This window comes from Eleutherodactylus coqui, chromosome 4 (assembly GCF_035609145.1).
Source record: "Eleutherodactylus coqui strain aEleCoq1 chromosome 4, aEleCoq1.hap1, whole genome shotgun sequence".
Taxonomy (NCBI): Eukaryota; Metazoa; Chordata; class Amphibia; order Anura; family Eleutherodactylidae; genus Eleutherodactylus; species Eleutherodactylus coqui.
The window spans coordinates 30,755,091-30,781,732 of NC_089840.1; the positions used below are offsets into that span (position 1 = coordinate 30,755,091).

The 26,642-nt window shown below is 42.0% G+C and overlaps 1 protein-coding gene across 1 annotated transcript in view; it reads left to right on the forward strand.

Annotated features, from left to right (window-relative positions):
* Positions 1 to 26,642, forward strand: part of EPHA6 (EPH receptor A6) — an 822,408-nt gene that overhangs the window by 447,366 nt on the left and 348,400 nt on the right. Inside the window, exon 5 of the mRNA XM_066599154.1 lies at positions 4,574 to 4,909. Coding sequence (XP_066455251.1) covers positions 4,574 to 4,909 — 336 coding nt within the window. The remainder of the gene's footprint in view (positions 1 to 4,573; positions 4,910 to 26,642) is intronic.

Here is a 26,642-nt window from a genome sequence, read left to right on the forward strand (position 1 = left end):
GGCCGATTATCTCCCCGCTCGTCTCTAAAGATTCGGGGGCCGATGGGGAGCGGCGGGGGAGAGTGGGGAGGAACGGAGGGGAGATCTCTCTCCCCCGCCGCTCCCCACTGCAACTCCCCTGTCACCCGCGCCGGCCCCCGAATCTTTAGAGACGAGCGGGGAGATAATCGGCTAAGGCACTACTCGCTCGAGTAATGTGCCATAGCGAGTATACTCGCTCCTCTCTAGTTGCTACTAATAAAATACAAGTTTCTCCAAAGGTACTGCACAGATACAAATAGCAGCCATATTACTGCAATCAGACACTACCATATGGTGAGGGCTGCAAAAAGATGGTGACAGATTCCATTTAAAGGGGTTATTGTTACCATCTGGGGTTCTGTGGTTGGAGTGTTTCTCTAGAGGCCGTGATATGCTGGAGATGGCAGGAGCCAAAGGTTTTTCTTACCCTAACTAAAAAAATGAACCCTGTTTTATGTTGAATTTCACAGAAAAGTAAAGTATGGCATGAACCGAAACCTCGGACTTTTCATCTCGGCCAAGCGCAATAAAATTAATCTCCTTCTTCTATAAATGGGGCTCTGTCGCTAGCACTGTTGCCTTGTAGCACTCGGGTCCAAGGTTCAAATCTGACCATCTGCATAGAGTTTATATGTTCTTCCTGTGTTTGTATGGGTTTCTTCAAAGTCATATAGATGTTGTCCTCAGTCAAATTTGAAACTAGGACCCCAGTGCTGCAAGGCAACAGTGCTAACCACTGCTGCTGGAGAGGCAGGTGAAGAAGGAGAAGATCTTCTTTTATAAATGTGGCTTAGTGGTTAGCACTGTTGCATTGCAGTCCTGCAACCCTGGGTTCAAATCTGACTCAGGACAACATCTGTATGGAGTTTGTATAAGTTTGATTAAACCCTTACAAACACAGGGAGAACATATAAACCCCATGCAGATGTTGTCCTTGCTTAGATTTGAACCCAGGACCCTAGTGCTACAAGGCGACAGTTCTAAACAGGAAGAAAGAGTAGTTGTTTTACGGCTCTTGGACAGTTTTATGCACCAGTTTAAGTGGTGTTGGTGAAGTTCCAGTTTGGTTCATACTACTTCAGACTGTACCGAACTTTTTGCCGAAATTCACCAAACCAGCCAAGCTGAATGTTTCAAAAGTTTTAACTACCAAACTACCTCAAAACTACCAAAGATGTCTGTCTAAAAAATTCAAAAGTGAGTTGAAGCTGAAAAAAGTAATCATGGTAGTATATATAGACCCTAGCAATGCCATGGTAGTATATATAGACCCTAGTGGAGATGAGCGAGTATACTCACTAAGGGACATTACTCGAGCGAGTAGTGCCTTAGCCCAGTATCTCCCTGCTCGTCTCTAAAGATTCGGGGGCCGGCGGGGGGCGGGGAGAAACGGAGGGGAGATCTCTCTCTCCCTCTCTCCCCCCCCCCCCCCCCCGTTCCCCGCCGCAACTAACCTGTCACCCGCAGCGGCCCCTGAATCTTTAGAGACGAGCGGGGAGATACTCGGCTAATGCACTACTCGCTCGAGTAATGTGCCTTAGCGAGTATACTCGCTCATCTCTAGACCCTAGCAATGCCATGGTAGTATATATAGACCCTAGTAATGCCACTGGAACCTGTGTATCTAGGCAATCAGTGTGTGTGGGGGAAAGGACCCGCTCCAAAATCTGCCCTAATTCAACTCTAGCTATGACCCAAGGCACTATTACAATAAAGTAGTAATGCCTATATGACAACCCTTTGGGAGGTATCGATGTAAGCTCCTCCTCTTAAAGTGTCCCTTCATTTCAATGGCGGTCTCAGCCTGAAGGAACACAGATATAATAATATGCTATAACATGCAATTTGCTAATTCTAAGGCCTAATTTTAATAATGAGGCGCATCTCTACATCTGGATAATATATCTTTACAAGAAAGTATGAGCAAATGGCAGTAAATACAGGGTAATATCTGCAGTATCTCCAGTATAGTATTAAATAGCGACTTACAGCGAGTCCATGACTTCTCACTTGAGTACGGAGGATGCAGATCCTCTTGATTATCACTTAGCAGACAAGAATTCAAGCTTTAGCCTGACAAGGTTCCTTCATCACCTTGAATAGTTCAGTGCATGAATGGAATTGAAAAAGAGTTATTACAGTACACGGGTGACATAATAATAGCAAGTGGCATCTGCTGAAATATCGTAGCTTTAGGGAGTAAATAATGGTGCTGTCTGCAATAATTGTAATAGAGCGGCAACTGCTGATGTGAGCTCCGCGTCAGAAGAAAAGGAGATGCCAGAATTTCCCTTTGATGTAAGTAAAAGTTAAAGAAGTCTTTGTTTTTTTAGTTGTATACTGGTAGATGACAAGTTTCTCTACTATATCATATATTCTATTCTTCTTTATATATATGTCAAATAATACTCACCAGCAGAGGCGTAACTTAAAGCTTCTGGGCCCCAATGCAAAATGTGTAGCAGGGCCCCTAATTATAATGTTTTATTGATAGTATTGGGCTCCCTATATGGAGAAGAGAGGCCTTATGGGCCCCCTAAAGCTCCTGGGCCCGGGTGCGACCGCATCCCCTGCACCTACTATAGTTACGCCCCTGCTCACCAGACCCCATCCCCTCCCTGCTCAAATTGCTCTGGTAGCGGATCCCCCACATTTCCAGGTGAACGTTCTGAGACAGAGCAATGTGACCAAGGCAGCAGAGTCAGCGATTGGCTGCAGCAGTCACATGACCATCTGCAAAATGTGCATTTGTAAGTGGAGACTAGCAATCAAGCTTTGAAAAGTTCAGTGCGAGGGTTTGCCAAACTTGTGCCCAAATTTTGGTTTGATCTGAATTATAACACTGGCAAAAAGGAAAAGAGTCCAGCAGCACAATGATTAAATATCCCAAACTCTATGTATCTGGGAAAGCCAGAAGGTGGTGCACGTTCCAGGCGGATCCCCGACTCCCTGGATCCAAAGAGGCAATATCCAAGCAAATGGAAATGGAACAGCACACCATCAGGTGCTTACTTTATTGAATCACCATAAAAACAGAAGTGACATTTCGGCCCTGTTGTGAGCCTTTGTCAAGCCATTTGAACGAATGCATTGGAATCCAATGCTTCACATGGTAGCAATTTTTTATCACGGCTATATTAGTCGTGGAAAATTGCTCGTGTCAATAAGGCCTCAGAGCCATAAAACACCCCTAAAACACTTAGAGTTCAGGACTAGGGTTGAGTGAACCGAACCAGTAGAACCCTGTTTCAGGTAGAACTTTGCTAAACGCTCTGGTGGGGTTTGTGCCAAAACAAACTTTTGGCAAAGTTCAAGCCGAAACAGGGTTCTACTACTTCACTCAGCACAAGTGGAGACTTGAAAGAGAATAGTCAACAGAAGCAGCTTGGGGGGGGTCAAGTGAGTTTTCCCTAATTTTACAGGCTTCCAGAAAATTGTATGATTAGTCGGATTTGGCCGATCATACCACACACTTGCCATTTTAGCCATGGTCAACTGAAATGTATAAATAGGCCAGATCACATCTTCGGCAGACTATAGTCAACGATCAGCTATCGCAAATGATCTTTCACCTTATCTTCCCAGCCAATGGTCTCCATATTGGCTCAAATCAGCCAATTTGGGTGACCAGTCTCTCAACTTTAGACATCACTTCTTGGTCTAGTTCCAAATCCAACTTTTTAATGACCCAGTAGATACACATCTCCACTTGGCTATCGTTACACCTATGTAGCTTTGTCTTTAGCCTATTGATCATCTACATTTATAGCAACTCCAACCCTGATGGTTGGCACACCACAATAATTGCCCAGACAGGCTGATTTTGCTTCTTCTATTTGCGCAGCACGGCATTCGTCATTCAGTTTGCATGGCAACCATGCTATGCCAATAGGATGACTGCCGGGCCACCCCATATTTTCTCAGTAACACGCTGTATCCGAAGGTGGAAAATAAACTTTTCTCCCAATAGTAAAACTATCTTCGGATCATTAATGCTTTTTAAAGGCTCTCTGTAAAAGACAGTTGGAGGTGATTTCATCTTCGATGTCTTTGAGTGGCACTGAATGGGTCATGCCATCTCTTCCATGTGTCTCCTCGGTAGAAGTGGTATTATGTTCTGTAAAGTGGCTACATTTCTTGGACTGCAGATTACTGTAAAGACAGAAGCAACTGTTGCGATTGGCTTTGATGTTCCATCTCGGAAGCGTTGGATTTATTTTGTGTTGCTTGCCTTGGCGAGTTTTCAGTTGCGAAATAGATGAGATGTTAAAAAAGAGACATGAATTTTTAACACATTTTAAATTAAATCATTACATTTCTCGAGCTAAATGCAATTTCATAAGGGTGTGAAGTAAGTGCTCTTGGCAGGCCTTCAGATGTCCCAGTTGGGGGCTGATTACTAACTAAGACTTGATTATTAAAGGAATGATTGCTTCATAGACTACTACTGGGAAATCAAAGAGTGCGCCCAAAACAAAAGAGCTGGAAGGTGGGATGTCACCCAGAGTGTATTAATGTGTTCTACTCTCTATTGTTTATCTTTGGCTTACAGAACCACCTTCAGCGCCAAGAAATGTCAATTTTAACTTGAATGAAACGGCTCTGTATCTGGAGTGGAGTCCACCGTTTGACACCGGAGGAAGGAAGGACCTCATCTACAATGTCATTTGCAAGAAATGCGGGTCGGACCCCACACAGTGTGAACTTTGTGGTGGGGGAATCCGCTTTGTACCTCGACATTCGGGATTGGCTAACGCCTCCGTCACGATTCTGGACTTTTTATCTCATGTCAACTACACTTTTGATATTGAGGCTATCAATGGAGTGTCGGAACTCAGCCTGTCTCCTAGACAGTATACTTCCATCACCATCACAACTGATCAAGAAGGTAGGTTGGAATTTTCGGAAAATGTCTTGAGTTGAGTTGAGAATTACTGTAAAGTAAAGTATACAGCGGGGGTCATTTTTAAAGGGTTTTTTCAGGACTTTACTATTGATAATCTATCTTTAGGATAGGTTATCAGTAGTTAATCGGCAGGAATACCGTCTTATCAGCTGATTTTGGGCCAGCTGTTATTGACAGTGCTGGACAGCTCTATCCATAGTGCAAGGGCCTGGTTTGGTAACTGCTCCCATTAAATTCAATGCAGTACAAACTTAGACAGTGTTTTTTCCTTCGGGTCAAGTCCTCAATGAGCGTAGGCCAGGCGAACAGCTGATTGGCAAGGATCCTGAGTGGCAGACCCTCCCTGATCAACTATTGATGACCCATTCTGAGGAAAGGTCATCAATAAAAAAGTCACGGACAACGTTTTAAAAATGGTAATTGCCAACCATCATAAGGGCACTGATGGAACTTTTGAAGGATCTGTAAAGTTATTGAGTCTATTAAGCAATATCATTAGGAATATCTTATATATATTTAGGTTTTCATTAAGTAAAACATATACTACAAAAGATTTTCAAAAATGTATCTGTAATTCAAAAAACAGTACAATATAATGGAGCCAACACATACATGCTTATTGTTGCATATGAACCTATGTCTAGGGTTGGAAAAATTACAGTTTTTATGGATGAATCAAGTTCTGTAAAACCAAAGGAGAAAATAATTCTCTAAAAAGTTCTGACTTATTTGGTGTTGGTTTAAAGGGGTTGACCAGTCATAAACTACTGATAGCCTATTCTCAGAATGGATCATCAGTAGCAGATTAGCAAGGGTCCACCAGCTGGAACCCCGCTGAGAAGCTGTCCTTTGGGCTGGTACAGTCATACACTGAGCTGATTTCTTCAGGAAGCAGACAGCTCCGTTCTCACTGCTGTGGCCAGGGTTGGTATTAAAGGCAAAGTTCCCATTCACTCCAATGGGAACCTTGCCTGTAATACTAAGACTTGCCACTGCAGTGATAACAGAGCTGTCTACTTTCTGCAGAAATCAGCTCAGTGCACAAACACAAACAGCTCATCAAAGGGGGTCCGGAGCAGCTGACTGTCATGAATCTACTATCGATGGTCTCTCCTGTGGACAGGTCATCAATAGTTTACAACTAGACAACCCCTTTAAGAGCATGTACAGGCATGTCGGAGGAGCCTCTTGATAAGTTGCTATGCTTTGTACTTTGGAACTAATCCGAAGTAGAGATGAGCGAGCATACTCGTTAAGGCGATTTACGAGAGAGAGCATGGCTTGTCCCTGAATATTCAGGGGGGCCGCGGGAGTAAGCAGGGGGTTGTGGAGGAGATCGGGAGGGAGAGAGATCTGTCTCTCTTCTCTTCACCCCGCTCCCCTCCGCCACCCCCCCCCCCCCCCCCCGCAGCCCCCCTGAATCTTCAGGGACGAGCCAGCAGGTACTCGAAAAAGGCGATGCTCCCTCTCGAGTAAATAGCCTTAACGAGTACGCTCGCTCATCTCTAATGAGAAGGCATTCCCTTTATTTGAAAATCTGCTGAGAACAATGGAGAAAATAAAGGAAACGATTATTTCCATTTTAATCCCGTTTTTCTGCTCCTAAAATGAAACACGCAGATGGGATTCAAATGGAAATAGCAAACTCAGGTGTGAACGACCCCGAGGAGTACAAGGAAAGCCTCAGACAAAGAGAGCGAGAATCTAAGGAACCACCTTAATGGGGGGTATTTAAGAGAATTTTCCAGCTCTCCATCATAACGAGTCTCGATGCCCCCACAAAAGCAATTTTAAGCAAAAACTGCAATTCGGAATATAATAAACATAGAACAAATTTCCAGAGATTATTATGTCTGTTAGGTAAAACATGTCAGCACCACCCACACCTTATCCGAAAACCATCACGGCTCGCCAACCATGTTGGATCAGGTCTGGCGTGACATCATGGTGTCAGCCCCCACGCTGGCACATGCTCAGTCACATTTGGCACTGGATGCCAACATGAACACTTCTCTCTAGGTGTATGGAACGATTGGGCGGCTTGGAGACATTTTTTCTGAGTCTTCCTTATGGTTTGACACTGGTTATGCTTCTAGTCTGATGGTGTTTTTGGTCATATTGGGGATTGGTGTCCTGCTCTATTGTCAGATAAGTCTATTTAGTGTAAAGGATATTCTGCGGCGCTGTGGCATCCTATCCCTGATCATATTGCTATTGTATTTCATCTGGTTTATTGTGTGGAAGCCTCCATCTACTATATTTCTTGTTATTCTATGTAAACTATGTATCCCTGTATTCCAACTAGGGAGAGTCAGGGTTCCCCAGGTTCCGGAGGTAGGGTCGCCCTCATCAGGGCAGGTGCTCCGCTTTTAGGTTGATTCTCATTGTGTTAGTAGTTGGGGTCAGATTTCCACACTTTTTTGGTTTCATTATTCATATGTTGTGCTCTCCGTGTTAATATATTGTGTGTACAGCTATCCTTTTGGACAATTAATTACATCTAATCTGGACTTAGTGTTTTGAGTCCGGCTCGGACGTAATACTTGCTTAAAATACTACAATATTCTGTTCTTCTCTTTAGCATAAACATTAAGAAATACATAGAGTAAAAACACTTATACAAGAATATATGTCAAAGTTCAAGACATACGAAGCAACTAGTTATGGCAAAACCATATTAACTAACAATATTAATTATTGTCTTTATCGGTAGGGCTAGTTTTTAAAAGGCACCAATCTTGCGAATTAGTTGCTCTCAACTCAAGACCTGCGAGACACTTAGTAAATGTAGGACTGAAACCTTCCGCCAATGAAGCCCATTCTGGTCCTACTCTTCCTGGAGGAATCCTAGGTGAGGTGGAGGAAAGCACAGTGTCCATTATGTGATGAATGAGTGGAACAGGTTGCCACAGGAGGTGCTGAGTTCTCCTTCGATGGAAGTCTTCAGCCGAAGGCTGGACAGACATCTGTCAGGGATGATATAGTGATCCTGCACTGAGCAGGGGGTTGGCCCTGATGACCCTGGAGGTCCCTTCCAACTCTACTATTCTATGATTTTATGAATGGCCCATGAGGCTGCTGTAAGGAATACCTCTAAGGGTTGCTATATGCAGTTCAGGCAAGATGGTTTAGTTAGTAATAAATATAGGTGATACATTCCTTTTAAGTAATTCTTGAACAAACAATATGAAAAAAATGAAACGTTGTATAAAATCTCTTAGTCTCCACCCAATTTAGTTCACTTTTCTTGCACAATCTGTAAAAACTCATGACAATTTTTCTGGACGTTTGAATGGATTTCTTGAAAAAGTCAGTTTCTGGAGACATTTAAGTTGATAGGGGATACGTTTCGATATATCGGGCTGATTAGTTAGATTGGTGTCCATTTGGATTTTCAGGTATCGGTTTCGAACATACAAAATGCTGATTCTAAGTGCTGACGGTCCGCATAATGGAGTACCGTTGGCCACCACAAGTAATTAGCTAAACCAGGGGCAGCATGTACCAAGTCATTCCTGACCAAATAGCTGCACTTTTTTAGCCCCGCGAGCTGGAGCGCTGCCACCTCATACAAACGAAATACAAATGAAGGCCAATTATCCAACAGGGAGGGTGAAATGACAATAAAGGGAGCAACAATTTAGGAAGCACTAAGAAAAGGGAAAGAATCCAAACTGGTTTTATGTATGAGCAGGCGGTTTGATTGGGATTCTCGGTCCTGACTTGATCAAGAACTTGGCAACCTTAAACATAATGCATGCGCCCAGCACACCCATATTTTATTCTAACGTCTTAGCATTGTACATGCAGAGAATTTCTGTAGCAGTTTTTGCAATTGCCGTGCCTAGAGTTCCTGTATTATTTAATATTCACTTTATGCCAACTGTAAATTTATGGTCGGCGCCCGGCGTTCTCTACCGGAATAAATCTTATTTGCATCACATAAGAAGCTATCACATCCAAGAATATGTTTTCTGTGCAGCTAATAATGTTCAAAGTAGAGGTGTTTGCACCAATATAGTATATACTTGTGTAACTGGGATGAGTGTATAGGTTAGATTATTCTAAAGTGCCTTGCAAAAGTACTGACACCCCCAATCCCTAAAATGTCGATAGATTACAAATAATGTATAGGTGACCAAAACCAGTGCAAGATATAACATGATATATATATATATATATATATATATATATATATATATATATATATATAAAGCCCATGTGACTGTTTATGGCACATGACCAAGGCCAGAAAGCTCAGGGATGGCATAGCCCGCAATAGTGGTGCTAGAACACTGAAGCTATGAGTTAACACCATAGTTAGTAGATGACGGGTTTCTCTAAAAAGTTACACTGCTTTGATGATGATGGGAAACCAGGGATTGCAGTGAACTCATATTGCCTCCTATGTGCTGTGCTTTGATTGGCTGTTGAGAGGTCATGGGTGGAAGGTCCTTAAAAACTTTGTTTATAGAATTTAATGGGAGAGTGTTGTGGGCATGCTATGTGACCTTTACAGGGAGAGGGAGGAGGTGAGCTGTGACTATCACCTATAGACTTATATGGGAAAGCATCGTGGGCATGCACTGTAGCCTGTGCAAGGAGGGGGAAAGGTGAGCTGTGATAGTCATCTATTGACTTGTCTGGGGGAAGTGTTGTGGACATGATCTGTGACCTGTGCAGGGAGAGGGAGGAGGTGAGCTATGACCATCACTTGTATATTTTTATAGGAGAGTGTTGTGGACATGATTTGTGACCTGTGCAGGGAGTGGGAGGAGGTGAGCTATGACCATTACCTCTATACTTCTATGGGGGAGTGTTGTGGACATGATCTGTGACCTGTGCAGGGAGTGGGAGGAGGTGAGCTATGACCATCACCTGTATACTTCTATGGGGGAGTGTTGTGGACATGATCTGCGCAGGGAGTGGGAGGAGGTGAGCTGTAGCAATCATCTATTATGAATAGTGGATCCTGTGCTACATATAGGCATCATCTCTCATTGTAATCCTGCCTGTGATGATAATGAGATAATGGCTGAGAAGAACAGGAAGTATCAATCTACTATTAGGCTTAGTGGTCAGTGTGAGAACTTCAAGATTTTAGGGTTTGCTTTGTAAATATAGATTGTCATATTGAAAAAAAAAGTATATATATATATATATATATATATATATATATATATATATATATATATATATATTATAACAGCACTACACAGGTTGTGTCTGGCATTGAGGCAGTACCAGACAAAAGCCATGGACAGGGGTGGCGCTGTTTTGGGGAAAAAGCAATCCTAACAACCCCTTTAACAGTATAATAATGAATATTTCGATATTTATTGTAACTTTTCAGAAATAAAGGTTTGTTCCGAGGATCCAATTAGTTAGGCCACACAAAGACCATAACAGCTTCTCGAGTGCAGTAAAGGGAGTGTTTCCGTATTTATTAGAGGTGATTTCTTTGACCTCAGATTAACACCATCAATTTTCTGAAGAGTTTTCAAACTTGTTAGAGCTCTGTTTATGCAATCACATCTACTTCGATCCCCATGGAGGAAGATGATAACTTGTCAAGGTCCCACTTCTCCTGAAGAGGCAAGAAACCCAACCAAAGGTGCTGACATTATGTACTGATGCGGAATAACATTAACTCTCTTAGGCTGATTCAATTGCTCATAATGAAACTCCTCGTACTAAATATATTCTCCCGTTTGTTTAAAATATCTCTGCAGAGTTTAATAGGAAGGAATATTCTGAATGAAAACGTATCTTAAAGGGGCTGTCCAGTTGCAAACTATAGATTGATGGGTGGGGGTCATTTACCAGGAACCTGTGTCAACTAGCTGTTTGCAGGGTCAGTATGCTCATATAATGAGCTGATTTCTGTAGGAAGCAGACAGCTCCATTCCCACTACAGTGGCCAGGTTTGGTATTGCAGGCCAAGTTTCCATTCATTTCAGTGGGAACTTTGCCTGCAGTACCAAGCCCGGCCACTGCAGTGAAAATGGAGCTGTCTACTTTCTGCAAAACTTAGCTCCACATGTAAACACAGTGAACAAGTGATTGGTGGCGGTTCCAGGCAACAGACTTTTGTCAATCTGCTATTGATGGCCTATCCTGCTGAAAGGCCTTCAGTAGTTTTCAACTGGGCAACCCCTTTGAGACATTAAAATACATGTTATACTAACAATGTTGAATGTTATGTTAAAGACAGAATTTAGGAAGTTTTCATGCAGAGGGCATTTATCACCTATCCAGAGGTTGGGTGATAAAGGCTTGATCACTGGGCGTCCCACCGATTGGCAGTATGGTTGTGCAGTAAGGAGGTATTAGAATGGAACAGTGGTTACATATGTGCCCTGCCGCCTCGTTCAATGTCTATGGGCCCAACCCAAACAGTTGAATAATGCTCCCAGCTATTTCTATCCGTCTCAAAGACATTGAACTTCTCACTGTAGTCCTATAGACTCAGGTACCCTGTTCTAGTAATTGTTGCAGATCCCACTGGAGAGGATCCCAATTATTAGACAATTACCAATCAGGAGGCTGGAACCGGCACACGTCATGGGGCGGAGCTACGCGATGACGCGTACAAGGGGGCGGAGGCAAAACGCCGATGCTTCCAAGACCAGCCGAAGGGAGAAGATCCATCTGCGCAAGCGCGTCTAAAAAAGCAAGAAGACACCGAAGTTAGACGGAACCATGGCAACGGGGACGCTAGCAACGGAGCAGGTAAGTGAATAACTTCTGTATGGCTCATATTTAATGCACGATGTACATTACAAAGTGCATTAATATGGCTATACAGAAGTGTATAGACCCACTTGCTTTCGTGAGACAACCCCTTTAAGGACGCAGACTGTTTATTTTTTTTCCATTTTCATTGTTTTCTACCTGCTTTTAAGAAATCCTAAATCCTTTATTTAACCATCGCCACAGATGTCTGAGGGCTTGTTTTTTACGGGACAAGATGTGTTTTTCAATGTGATTATAAAATGTACCCTATAATGTACTGAAAAACTTTTAAAAACTTCTAAGTGGAGTTGGGTCAGTACGATTACTATGATACCAAATTTATATAGTTTTGGGGTTTTTTTTTGCTGTACTACTTTTAATTTTTTCCAAAGATATTTAATTTTTTTATCTGCCATCTTCTAACAGCCGTAACTTTTTTAAATTTTTCGTTAACATAGTTGTGCAAGGGCTTATTTTTTGCGGGACATTCTGTAGTTTCTAAGTAAGTCCAACTTTCGGATCGCTTTTTGTTACATTTTTTCCTGGAGACAGGGTGACCATCTCTTTTTCTGACGGCGTTCACACACGGGGCAAATAATGCATTAATTTGCTAGATCATACTTTTATGGACGCAGCGATACCAAATATGTTTTTTTTTTAATTTAGATTATAAATATGGCAACATGGAAGTTTTTTTTTAACTTGCATTACTTATTATTATTTGTTTTATAAATAATAAAACTTTTTTTGACTCATTTTTACATTTTTTTAGTCCCCAGAGGGGACCAGAACTTGCGATAGTTTGTTCGCTCTTGCAGTACGATGTAATGATTCCTGACATCCTTCAATTGTAGCTGTTAACCATTAAATTGCTGCAGTCTATTCTGACAGTGGCATTTAGACGTCCCAAGCAGCCTCCCCTGCGACGAGATCAAGGGATCTCAGGTGTAAGGACAGCCTGGAGCCTTGTAAAGGACTGCCATGTATTTCTGCCTATTAAGATGTGCCTGTGACTTGTCTTAATAGACCGCCTGCAGAAACACTATAGACTGCAGTACTAAAGTATTACAGCATATTGTATAAATGATCAAATGATCGCTAGTTCAAATCCACTTAGTGACTAAAAAAGGGGAAAAAAGGTTTTTTCTAAGTCTTTAATATTTATCACTTTTAATTTTTTACTAATTACCTAAATTAATGTTAAAAGATCTTTTCCGATATTTCTAATTAAAAAATAAAAACAATCAGATTTGGTATAGCCGTGCTCGTAAAACTCTACTTTATTAAAATAATGCATTATTTATCATGTAATTTTTTTTACTTTTTAAAAGTAGTACAAGAACAAAAAAACATATTAATTTGTTGTCACTGTCATTACACAGAATAAAGTTATTATGCCAGTATCCCTGCAGAATGTACAGTCTAAAAACAACCGCCCTCCCCCTAAAATAAAATACCAAGCGCAACGAGTCCTCAGACAGCCACATTGACCGAAAAATTAAAAAAAGTTGTAATTTTTTGAAAAGAAGAAAACAAAAATGTTAAAAAACAAACAACGGCCGCATCCTCAAGGTTATCAGGTGTCTAATAAAAAGGTCACAAGTAATCGATCCATATATTCCGCACCCCAGCTGTCTAAGTGAAGCCGCATAAAGTGAAGTTAATATTTTTCCGCGCCCGCCTCAGCAAATCCGCTGATATTTTCTGTTGTTGTAAATGAAGCTTCGTCTCTGCACCGGTGCAGCTTGGCTAGGTACATTGGAAATGCAATAACATGAAAGCAGTCACACCAGTAATCATTTCTTTGCTGTTTTTGGCATTTGTTGCCAGCTCCCAGCTCAGTCTCTAGTACACTGTAGTAATTTCGCAGCTTGACTAGCAGAATATACTGTTAACCGTTTCAGACCCCGAGCCATTAGGCATCAGGCAGCTGGCACCGCCGGTGGAGTATCTCCGATGGCCAGCTTTTCTATTATGAGTTAAATAGTAGATGAGATACATGTCTAGCATACATGAAGCGCCTATTAATACGTCTCCAGTTGGGAAATTGCTTCCTAAAAATAATCTTTCAAATTAAAACTTCAAGTTCGGCTGTTTTTTTTTTTTTTTTTTCTTTCCTTTGGGTATTTTTTACATTTTCTTCCAGAGGAATACATACTTTTGCAGAAATTACATGGAATGTATTAATAATTTGGGTTCTGAAAATGGAACCTATCACCAAGCCAGGTCCCTGTTAGATTAAATGAGCGCCGTCTTTTCAGAAAACTTTGCATAAATCAATAATAGAGGAGAATAGAAGAAACTTTGTAATATAGCTGAACTGGGTAAAATGCTTCTTTCTCCGCTTAACAGGTGCCTTTCCTCCAACTTTCCTCCTAAGTTGTTCACTTTTTTAAGGCTAGGCAGCGGTCTGTCTTCTGTGTTAGGTCGTGCTGATTCGGCCGATACTAGCTTGGTCGCTGGTAGGCTCACTGCGGTTCGAGTCTGTGATTGCACCATAGAGGGGGTCATAGTGCTTTTATCCTCCATTGGCAGTGACACTAAACTCTTGTGCCCAGGGTTCGGTCATGATAGAGCTGGGATAGGCCAATGGGCTGTCTCTTTGTAGCGGCTCCGCGGAAAGTCAAACCAGTGGGGATATTGCTCATAGCCGGACATGATCTGCAATGCTTGATATAGGCTTTTATTTTAACAATTGTAACTCCGGCTGCAAGACTTGTATAGAACCCAAGAAACGGGAACGGTAGTGGAATAGCAAAGGTTAATGATAAATAAGCTTGTACTCGGTTGTAAAGTTTAAGTTGTGCAGTCCGGTCCTTGAATAGGAAAAAATTGTCAACGAAGTAAAGTCTTTGGCGTCACTGTGCAACCTACAAAGGCACCTATATACTCACTGTGGCGGTTAATTACAGTCATGATTAAAAACGGTTCCTGTCCTTCTTAAAGCGAATCGCTGTGAAGACTCACGGAGGGGGCCGCTCCAACTCTCTTTATGGTTCAACAGAATTTTCCTCAAGCTGCAAATTTTTCAAGCAACGTGTCCATGAATGCATAAGATTACATCAATAAATGGGTAGAGTACTAACCGTTTCTAGGGTGACATAATCTGTAGCCCCTTAACTACGCAGCCAATTATTTTATCTGTAACATACAACATAAAAAAACTTCTATACTAGTGAAAGTGGAAGGAAGAGGAAGAAAAGATTTAAGAGGAGGTAAGAAAGGCCGGAAAGTAGAGAGGAAAGGGGTAGTGAGTGGTAAGGGAAGAGGGGAGGGCAGGTGGGGGGGGGGGTGAGAGGGACTAGTTATACCTTCCGGCAGGCACTGGGGTTCACTAAACAAGTTATGACTCTACAGGGTGAGCAGGAGAATCATATGATGACATAAGGATCAGGGCGGAGCAATCCTGCTAGCTAGCCACAAATCTAATCCTGGTGAGGCCCGAAACTGGATCCAGACAGCCCATGTTGCATAATATTTAGTGTATCACATTTCGTCTCTAACGCAGAGCTCCTTCATATATTTCAAATTGTCTAAGGATTTCAGCCACATCAGCCTCGAGGGAACAATGGCGGACTTCCACTTCCTAGGAATGATTTGCCTCATGGCAAGTAAAAAGAATCTCAACAGAGATCTCTTGGTTAGGGCCAAAGAGCCTGGAATCATTGACAACAAGGCACTCTCGGGGGTGATATTTATCAGGTTCTTACACACTGAGCTGTAAAGAGCACCAATCTCCTGCCACAGGGACCGGATCAATGGACAGGACCATCACAGGTGAATAAAGGTCCCTCTCTCTTGGAGGCACCTCCTCCATTTCTCTTTAGTGCAGGAATAGCTGAGGCTGCAATTACTTCGCCCGTAAAGCAATAAGTAAGCTGGTGTCCCATTGGGCCAGCTAACTGGGGACTATTCCCTGCTGTCTGTTGCTTTCTTGGTAGCCAGCCCACCAACACTACCCCTTCCCGAAAGCTGGTCGGAGTATTACATGTGAAAGGAGTGACCACACCATCAAAATCCTCTGCATACTGTTCTTAAACTTCCAGTCACAACAGTTATGAACAGCAAACAAAACATTTTACTGTTACCCCCTTACATTTACTCTGAGGTACTGCTAAAATCTGTCTTGGTCAACACAAGATGGACTATCAGCTCACTGATGGATCATATTTCATGCTGCCCATGGAGGTCTGTGAAGAGACGATGAGGAGTCCAATGAGAGAGAAGCAGAGACACAGCTACAGCTAATAGTAAATGTTTTTCTGTCTCATAGCTACTGAAATCCCACCTGCACTGCTCGGTGCTGCTGTATAACGTTGTTCACATAGGCACATAGGGGCATAGTAACCTTGAAGGGGCAAGGAGGGTCTTTATTTTTGGGGACATAATTACCTTGAGGGCATTATTTGAGTGTGGGTATTTAAATTTGTGAGGGCACAGAGCCACTATTTTCAGGGGCACATAATGGCACAATTATTTTGTAGGGGCACAGAGGGAGACTTTTACCTTGTGGGGCATAGAGAGAGCACTATTTGTGGTGGCACAGTTACATTAAGGGGGCAAAAAGAGATACTGTTACTTTGTGAGGACACAGAGGGACACTATTTTTGGGTACGCAATTAGTCCATGGCGCATAGACTGGCGGTATAACTTTGGGGGGACTATTTGTGGAACACAAAAGAGGATACTATTACTGTGTGGGGTACCTTGTACATTATATGATTGGGGTCCACCAGGCAACACTTGTGTCCGGTATGTAGTGAATCAGGCACTGCCATCGCTTTAATTATTTCACTCCTACAACATAGTAATACAGGGTGATTAAAAAGAAAGTTTTTTAAAGGTCGGACAACCTCTTTAACCCCCTTATCTGGCAATCATTCCTCAAAATCAAGCAGCTGGCGGTCAGATCGGGTGGAAAATAAGACATAAAGATGAATTATTATAAATCAGGAATTTATGCTGTCAGTCAGAATGAAGTGCGGGAATCGTGACGGATTTAGCCAGGTCATCTCATTGAATCCAATTAACATATACCATTAACATATATGAGAGGAGCATCTTTTATTAGTATTTAGTCATTATCCTCAGTCCCTACATATATATATATATATATATATATATGACTTGTAAACAACCTACAGGAAGAGTTAACTTTGAGGGTGTTAGCACACGGACCATTTAATTCTAGTACTTTTCCAATTTCACAAGCCTTTCGATTGTAATAGCAACACGTTAAATGAGCGTTTCCAACATTTTTTCAGGTTCTCAGGTTGAGTTCAGCTGAATACGGGTAGTGGAATCATTAAAGACACTCTGGGTGTCTGAAATAACATGGATTCCTGCTGGGAAGCTTTTTACATAACTGCTTTATTACTTTCCCCAGAGCTGTGGCTAGCACTTACTGTAACATGCTCCATGTGGCACGCTTCATCGATGACTATGTAAAGGAAACGGTGGTTTAAGGTTTCCCATTCTATCATGCGCAGTCACGTCAGTAGAGTTACATCACAGGGATCCTACGGCCCCTTTAGGTTTCCGGAGCACTATAATAATGTCATTTTGGGTGGTAGTGGTGGTCCCAGGTCTCGGACCCCAACAGATGGGACCTATCTGTTCCGTCTAATTGTGATAGAATGGGAAAATTGGTAAAAATTGTCCCTTTGCTGGCATGTTACAGGTCCTGGCAATACAAGAACTCAGAGTCCCAATCTCCGGTTTGCAATACTTCATACTGTTTTAGGAAAATTGCATCACGCTATTGTTACACATCTGCCTTTAACCCCTTAGTGACGTGATCCTCTTTTTTTTTGTCCATGTTCACTTTTTCCTCCCTACTTTCCAAAAATCATGACTCTTTAATTTATCAATCGATGTAGCTGTATGAGGGCTTGTTTTTTGGGGGACGAGTTGTATTTTTCTATGGTACAATTTAATGTACCATATAAAGTACTGAAAAACTTTAAAAAAAACGGAGAAAGAGGAAAAAATGCAATTTTGCCATATTTCCGATGGGTCTTGTTTTTATAATGTACACACTGTGGCAAAAAAATGACATGATAACCTTATTCAGTGGGTCAGTACGATTACGAGGATACCCAGTTTATATAGTTTTTTTTTTTTCTGTACTACTTATATAACAAATAAAAGTTTTTTTGGAAAAAAAATTAAATTATTTTCTGCCGCCATCTTCTGACAGCCATACATTTTCCATCAATACAGTTGTGTGAGGGCTGTTTTTTGCGGCGCGTTCTATAGTTTCTATTAGTACTATTTTGATGTTCATGTGACTTTTTGGTCACTTTTTATTACATTTTTTTCTTAGAGACGACCTGACCAAAAAATTGTAGCTGTTTTTTTATTTTAAATTTTTTTTCTGATGATGTTCCCTGTACTTTATAAATAATGATAGATCACATTTTAAGATCACAGAGATAACAAATATTTTTGTTGGTTTTATGTTTTGATTTTTTTTATTAGAAATATGGGGAATTAGTTTTTTTTTTACTTTTTATTACCTTTTATTTTTATCCATAATTAATATTATTAAATCATTAATTATTTTAAACAATTAATACATAATATATTTTTTTCATTTTTATAATTATTTTAGCCCACATATGGGACTTGAACTTGTGATCGTTTGATCGCTCATACATACCATAGCATTGCATTATACCGCATTTTGACAGGCAGTCTATCAAAACTTGCCACAGACATATCTAAATAGGCAATTAGTCATGGCAGTCATGGGGGCTTCAGAAGGCCCCAGGTTGCCGTGGCAACCAGATGGCACATTGCAATCTCATCAGGGGGGTGCGTTCAGGATCAGTGGTGGTTCAGCTTGGACAGGATTGACAGCTGTGATGAGTGTCAGCAACTTTTCTGAGTGGGTGTCATCTCTCACCATAGAGATGAGTGAGACCGCTGTGGAAACGGCGATACAATTGACTTGCCGCGACTTGGCCGCAACGGGTTCTACGCAGCGCATGGACGAGATTTTTGCAAATCTCATCCACTTTGCTGGTTAAGCTTGGGCTTAAGATTGCCGGCGGAATTTTCGTGCCGAGAGTCCGCACGGACATTCCGTGTTAATTCCGCCATGTGTGAACCCAGCCTTAAGGACTACTTTTTAGTGAATTTTATGCATGTGGTGAATTTATGGCCCTAATTATTTTCTTATTCTGCCAAAATTATTTTTGGCAGAAAAATAAAAAAATATATATTTTTAAATGTATAATTCTTTATATTAAAATGTGTATATTTATGCTAAAATAAAGTACAAGAATGAGTTCCCCATTTTATCACAAACACTTTGCAGTACAATTTATATAGTTTGGGGTGACAGGGCGGATATGGTGACAGTTCAGGTCATTGTGGGTGTATATATATATATATATATATATATATATATATATATATATATATATATATATATATATATATATATATATATATATATATTTATTTATTAAAAATAATTCACTGACCTAAACCATCACCGTATATAAATTGTACAGAAAAAAGTTTGTGATGAAATAGGGAACTCACTTAGAGCACTTGGTGATCATGTGATCGTTGGGTAAAGTAGTGGAAACAGCACTGCCGCTTCCTCTATTCTGCACATAGCACTTATTGAGCACTATGTAGCCTGCAAAAGAGAAGGCAGAAGAAGTTAAAAAACACTTCTGTCTCCTCTTACGGGTTCTCAGCTGTCACTGACACCCGAGGACCCAGCCTGCTCCTGCTAGATTGCAGGAATAGAAGCTTTAACCCCACCCTGTATATTTACCGTCGGCCGGGATTAAAGCCCAGGATCAAGCAGTGTATATTTACGGTGCTTGGTCCTTATCGGGTTAAGCCGGTTATCCAGACAATCAGCATTTTTGTAAAGCTGCTCACAATGCTGCAAAAACATAAAAGAAGGCAAATTTGCCTGACACAATCTTTTGCTGCTCCTGTCCCAATGGTGCCCGCTCCCCGGCTGCTCTCTACTTCCTGCTGTAACACTGATGACATCCCAACAATTAGACATGTGACCACTGCACCTAATGACCGGCCAAAGTGAGCTGCCAATTGGCTGCAGTGGTCACACATCCCTGTTGTTCTTGATGTCATTGCTGACTGTGGTGCAATCAATATTACTGGGCCAAATAATCATTGAAGTCAATCACTCTATTGCCCGATCCCTAGCAATACAGTCATGTGACCACTGCAGCCAATCAATGACTGCAGTGGGTCTCTAGTGTCTACTGTGTGGACAAAGTGACTTTTATATTCATTCCTATGGGAGCTGCAAAGCCAGTCTCATAGGAATGAATAGAGACTGTGACTTTCAGTATGCTGGAGGAACTGACTAGGCACAATGTGAGGCAAGTGGGATGAACAGGGACTAGACTGGAGTGTCTCTCCCATTAATAAAGGGATCCTGGCAAAGTGATAAGTGACCCACAATGGCCCTTTAATTATTGTATGAATTCCCAACACAAATGATGAGTTTGTGAGCCCCAATGGTGACATAGGCCAATATGAGTGATGGTAATTTCTGCACAGTGGTGTGCAAAATGTATGCACTTAGCATAGGTTGGCATTAGGTTAGATGGCACCCAGTGCAAATTCTTTTTTGACATGCCCCTGTCATAAGAAAACAAAAATGATAAAAAAATATTGCACTGAGTAATTTTCCGGTATCTTTTTCTGCAGAAAGAAGCAAAACCGCAGCATATCCACACTAGAACAGCTCAGTGTATAAATACGGTACCAGAACCAAGCTCATAATATAAATACAGAACCAGAACCAAATCCATAGCATAAATACAGCACCAGAACAAAGCTCAGAATATAAATACAGCACCAGAACCAAGCTCATAATATAAATACAGCACCAGAATCAAGTCCATAACATAAATACAGCACCAAAACTAAGCCCATAATATAAATACAGCACCAGAACCAAGCTCATAATATAAATACAGCACCAGAACCAAGCTCATAATATAAATAAGCACCAGAACCAAGCTCATAATATAAATACAGCACCAGAACCAAGCTCATAATATAAATACAGCACCAGAATCAAGTTCATAACTTAAATACAGCACCAGAACAAAACTCTGAATATAAATACAGCAGCAAAACCAAGTCAATAACATAAATACAGCACTAGAACAAAGCTCATAATATAAATACAGCACCAGAACCAAGTTCTTAACATAAATACAGCACCAGAACCAAACTCATAATATAAATACAGAAATATAATAGAAAGAAGATCATCTGACTGGGCAGACCTAAGGGAGGTGATCGCCACCAGCCTGCATCTGCCTGGTGCCCCCCATACAAGCTGGTGGTTGGCAGCCCTTGTGACCACATGGGTCACATGTAGCTAAGGCCAGGAAGCTGTATATGCAATATATAAATGAGTAAAATACACAAATAAAATGAAGCCACTAGAGATGAGCGAGTATACTCGGTAAAGGCAATTGCTCGAGCGAGCATTGCCTTTATCGAGTACCTGCCCGCTCGAGATGAAACGTTCGGGTGCCGGCGGTGGGCAGGGAGCTGCGGGGGAGAGAGGAGCGGAGAGGAGATCTCTCCCTCCCTCTCCCCCCCCCCCCCCCCGATCCCTCCTGCTGACAGCCGCTACTCACTGCTCCCCCGCGCCGACACCCGAACGTTTCATCTCGAGCGGGCAGGTACTCGCTGAAGGCAATGCTCGCTCGAGCAATTGCCTTTACCGAGTATACTCGCTCATCTCTAGAAGCCACAGAATATCTTATTCGGAATGCCTCTCCCGCCATGTCTCGGGAAGGACCGCGTATCATAAATCCTTTCTTCTGCGCTTTGTTCTATGAGTAGAGATGAGTGAGCACCCAAATGTTCGGGTCGGCGTTATTCGAGTTGAGCTTTTCTTAAAATTCGAGAGCTCTACTCGAGGAACGAACCCCATTGACTACAATGGGAGACTCGAGCATTTTTGTATGTGGGATGCCGGGTGCCGAGCTTTTTTTTTTTTCTTGGTTCATGCTTTCTCTCTCTCCCCTGCCTACCAGACAAAAAATTTGCCATTGACGCGCGCTGCGTCGCGGCGAGGAGGCGCCAAAACAGGCACATCACAGCAGGGAGGAGCCAAAAACTGGGGCGGGGTCGAACACAGCTTGATGCTCGTTTAAGTAACGAGCACCATCGAGTACGCTAATGCTCAAACGAGCATCACGCTCGGCAGAGTATGTTCGCTCAACTCTATCTATGAGACTTCAGGAAGGTGGCCGTCACATTTTCACCCATAAGGTCAGAAGAGTTTTCCTTTCTGAATCGTTCTTTGGCAATAGAAAATAATGAATATCTTTAATTCCCCGGTGATGTCACTTCCAGTCTGACGGTAGATGCCGCTCAGGTGTATAGATTCCCAGGTATGCGCCATTTCCACGTTACCGTTTCCATAGCCATGATTAATAATGAACGTTATTCTCTTGATGTGTTTTTTTTTCTTCCCGCTGTCAAATGAACCTTGAAAGCAGAATAGGTCATGGCGAATAGATTTCTAGAGTAAATGTTCCCAGAGATCAGCAATTATGTCCTCGTAAACCTTTAAGAAATTTTAATTGAAGGCGGCTCTAGAAGTCGGTTCTGTTTTGTGCACTTCAGTCAGTGATGAATTGAAGTACGGAAATCAAACACATTTCAATTAGCCGGAGCCTTTGCCACCTCTGTTGTTAGGCCCCGTATTGATTCCTCCACTTGGGCTTTAGTATGCAATTACATGTTTATTTCTTTAATTGCTGAAGTGCTGATGTCCGGCAAAGCAAAGCACGGCAGCCACTTTGTAATTAGAACCTGCGGCATAAACCTTAATTGAGTGATTCTCAAAATAGAACGATCCTGAGCACCAAGGTTTATCTAAGAACCGATATCCAAGCGGTAAATGTAGGAGGTATGATATAAAGACGAGGATACACTGTGCATGCCGAACATTCTACTGAATATAACATTAGTCGCCGCTTTTTAGTCTAAATGTTTTATTCTAGTTTTATTTTTTTTTTATGTAAATGTATTCTTGATATAGTTCAGTTTTCACACCGGTCACTAGAGCAGAGACGGTAAGCTGACATTTCTTGTTTTCAATAGCTTTGCTGTTAGCTTTGCTGTGTAGACTTGGACACAATGAGAGTGATTACATTATTATTAAAGGCCAACGGCTTTAAAGGGCACTTCAGTCTCCTTCACACGAGCGTATATGTTTTTAAGCCTGAGCTTATTAGCGTTTTCTCATCCATTCACACGGCTGGGTGCAATGTTTTTGCGATAAAATACGTTGCAGCCCGGAAAGCCCTCGCTCGGCATAAATAGAGGCGCCTGTAAGCTTTTCCTTGCGTTGGACGCTGCTAAACTGCCTCCCCTTCCCTTTTGTTTCCAGCTCCTATAGGAGTCTATGGGAGCCGCCAGTGTATATTGGTCAAAAGATAGAACCAGAACTATCTTTTTACCCAGCGTATGATAGCTGGCCTGGATTTCGGTTGCATATGTTCTATTTTTTTTACGGTGCGATGTTTTTTCGTGCCGCATATTCGCCCATGTGAACGAATGTTTTGGAAACCAATGCCTCAGATGGTTGCGTGTATCGATCAGCCGTGTAAACACACCTAGATAGCCGCGTATATACGTTCGTTTTTATCATTTCCCCGGGTGTAATTGGTATGCATGGCATATTAGGGCTGCTGTTATACGTACTGATCCCTTCATTGATAGGGAGCTGCTCCTTTGTCATTCCACATAACCTCCACTGTGGCTAGTTGAATCCTTCTGCATCTGCTTTGTGGACTAGAAGTTACTTCCTTAATGCATTCCTATGAGAGCTGCAAAGTCTGTCTCATAGGAATGAATAGAGACGGAGTGGAATCTATGAAGTCAGGAATGGAGTACAAAAGTTACAACTTTTGGCGCAAAACCTACTTGTGCATAAATGTTGGAATTTATTTTTAATCTAAGTCAGCTCATGCCACTTTTTAGGAAAAGGAGCATGGGTTGTCAGAAGACAGTGCATATAATCTTCTGGCATAAATTATACAAGAAATGTATTTTGGCTCTAAGCCGGCATAGATTTCTGTGCAGGCACACAAACGGCCCAAAATGGCCTAATATATTAGGACGTATGTGCCTCTTCATACATTAGGCACATTGTGAGCCAGTGGGGATCGCTGGTCTTAACAAATCCCCCCCCCCCCCCCCTGTGATTTCCAGTCTGTTGAAGGATTCGGCTAGTGACAGCGCAGGGACTGGACTGAAGCGTATCTTTCGTGAATGAAGGCATTGGCTAGTATGTTATTTGCCCTAATGTGCCCTGTATGCCAATTGCACCCCGTAAAATGATGAAAGTTTCTATGGAGTGGACTTTTAAAGCCCCTGTCCTTTAATGATAATGTGATGAATCTGCTCATTGTGTCTAAGTCTGCACAGTAAAGCTAACAATGCAGCAACAGAAAATATAAAATGTCTGCTTACTGTCTGCTTTAGAGGCCAGTGTGAAAACTGAACTATATTATCTCCCTGAGAGCAAAAGAAGCATGTGTCATGAGAGGAAAGTTCAAAGCCCCTCCATACGCATGATATTTTTAGCCAATATACATCTAATGTGTATGTTAACCTTTAAGGTTCTGTATGCATCTCCTCTGTCAATCCCTGATCTCTGGTGGGGTAAGAAGCTACACTCCAACACTTAGTGTTTAGAGCATAGACAATAAGTTGACATTTCCTGTTCTCTGTAGCTAGCTTGTCTGCTTTGCTGTGTAGGCTTGGACTCGATAAACAGAGTTAGCACATTATCATTAGAGGGCAGGAGCTTTAATGACAGTGCTATTGTACTACTGAAAGTCTATATAAGCGCTGCAGAATATGTTGGCGCTATACAAATAAAGATTATTATTATATAAGACAGGATAATAATACTATAGACCATATGCATATAAATGAGGATGGTCATGGCACATTAGATAGTTGCCATTCGGCTATTTCATCCAACACCCTCTTACACATGCATTCTTGGCTTAGCCAGACATCCATGTGAACAAAAGGATTGTCTGCTATCAGTTGTGAGGCCCCATACACATTATGTGTTCAGCCAATATACATCTAATGTCTATGACTCTGTAGGCATCTTCTCTGTCCCTCCCTGGTCTCTGGGGGACGGAGCTGTACTCCATTGTTTCCTGGAGACTATAATCATGGGTGCTACTATAGTTGTTGCAGAGGATGCAGTCCCATCAGTACACAATATAAGGAGGCTAAACATTATAGCTGTTGGGACCCTGATACAGATTGTGTATTGGGACCCAGTAGCTTTGAGTTCCATGTCTGGCTGAAATAGTTTATGACATTCCACTGTCAACTATTCATAGCAGCTGTCATGAAGGGCACTGAATGTTGGAAGCAGAGGCATAACTTGAAGCTTCTGGGCCCCGATGCAAAACTTGTAACAGGGCCCCCAACTATAATGCTTTATTCATAGTACTGGGCTCCCTATATGGAGAAGAGAGGCCTTATGGGCCCCCCAAGGCTCCTGGGCACAGGTGCAACCGCATCCCCTGCATCCTCTATAGTTACGCCCCTGGTTGGAAGTCTATACAGACAATACAGGAAGGAAGTCCGTATCTCCAATATGGCCGTCCCAAGAACAGTTTTTGATTATATAAAAAATAAATAGTTACAACGGTTCAAAAAAAAAAGAAACATTGTATCTCTCTTACATCCAGAAATTTCATTAGTGAAAGAAAAATTCAATAAATGAGATATTTTCTTTAACTTTGTGGTTAAAAATAGAAGATATTTTCGACGGCGTTGCTACGTTCATCGCCTGTAAAAGATCAAAGGAGTTTTTGGGTCAAGTACAGTACAGGAAAACATTAATCATGGTTAGTCATTCTGAAGCAAATTGTATTTGTAGTGTCATGACTTTCAAATAAAACTTTAGGGACCCTGTTCAAAGTGAAGGACAAGCGAAATTACAAACCAATTCTGCTGATGCTGGCTCCGGGGTTTTTACTCTGTTTTTCATACGCAGCTTATTTCCTTCAGATGTTTTGTAGGTTTCGTCCGATAGGTGCGCACAAGGCCGAATAAACAACAATTAAGCGCCTGAGATGTATAATGTAAACTGAAGATGAATGTAAGGTGAGGAAGGGGTTAACATTAGAGCTGAGCGAGCATACTCGCTAAGGGCAATTACTCAAGCGAGCATTGTCCTTAGCGAGTACCTGCCCGCTCAGAAGAAAAGGTTTGGCTGCCGGCGCGGGGGAGCGGTGAGTTGCGGGAGTGAGCAGGAGGGAGCGGGGGGGAGAGAGAGATCTCCCCTCCGTTCCTCCCGCTCTCCCCCGCCGCTCCCCACCCCCCGCCAGCACCCGAATCTTTTCTTCCGAGCGGGCAGGTACTCGCTAAGGGCAATGCTCCCTCGAGTAATTGCCCTTAGAGAGTATCCTCGCTTATCTCTAGTTAACATGCCATTAGCAATACATTATTTTTTAGTTGCGTTTTATTCTGCACAGTGTTGATCAGTGGAGACCGTCAGCAAGCTGGTGTTGACAAATCGGATATTTTAATTTTGTATTTGGAGTATTTTCTTTACTATTGTTCTTCTATGAATGGGAATTGAGTCTGATTGGTTTATTGACACCTTGTTACTCCGGGTAGCCATGCTTATTGGCACATAAATTCTGTAATATATGCATCATTGTCCAGGATCACAGATATTAAACTGGTCATCATTTTCATGGATTTACACATTTCAAACAGAGTAGCCCATGTCACAGGATGGTCTAGCACTTCTGTCCAAACAGGCCTCAGTGGCCGGACATGGCACTGGTCGCTCTACCTAGTAGGGTCTTTGAGAGGGCCGGGTCTTCACCCTTGCCCTTCTGATGGAGGGTTGGACTTGGCTGCAAGGAACCTTCTCTGGAGAGTGATCGGTGACCTAATAAACTGATGGGAA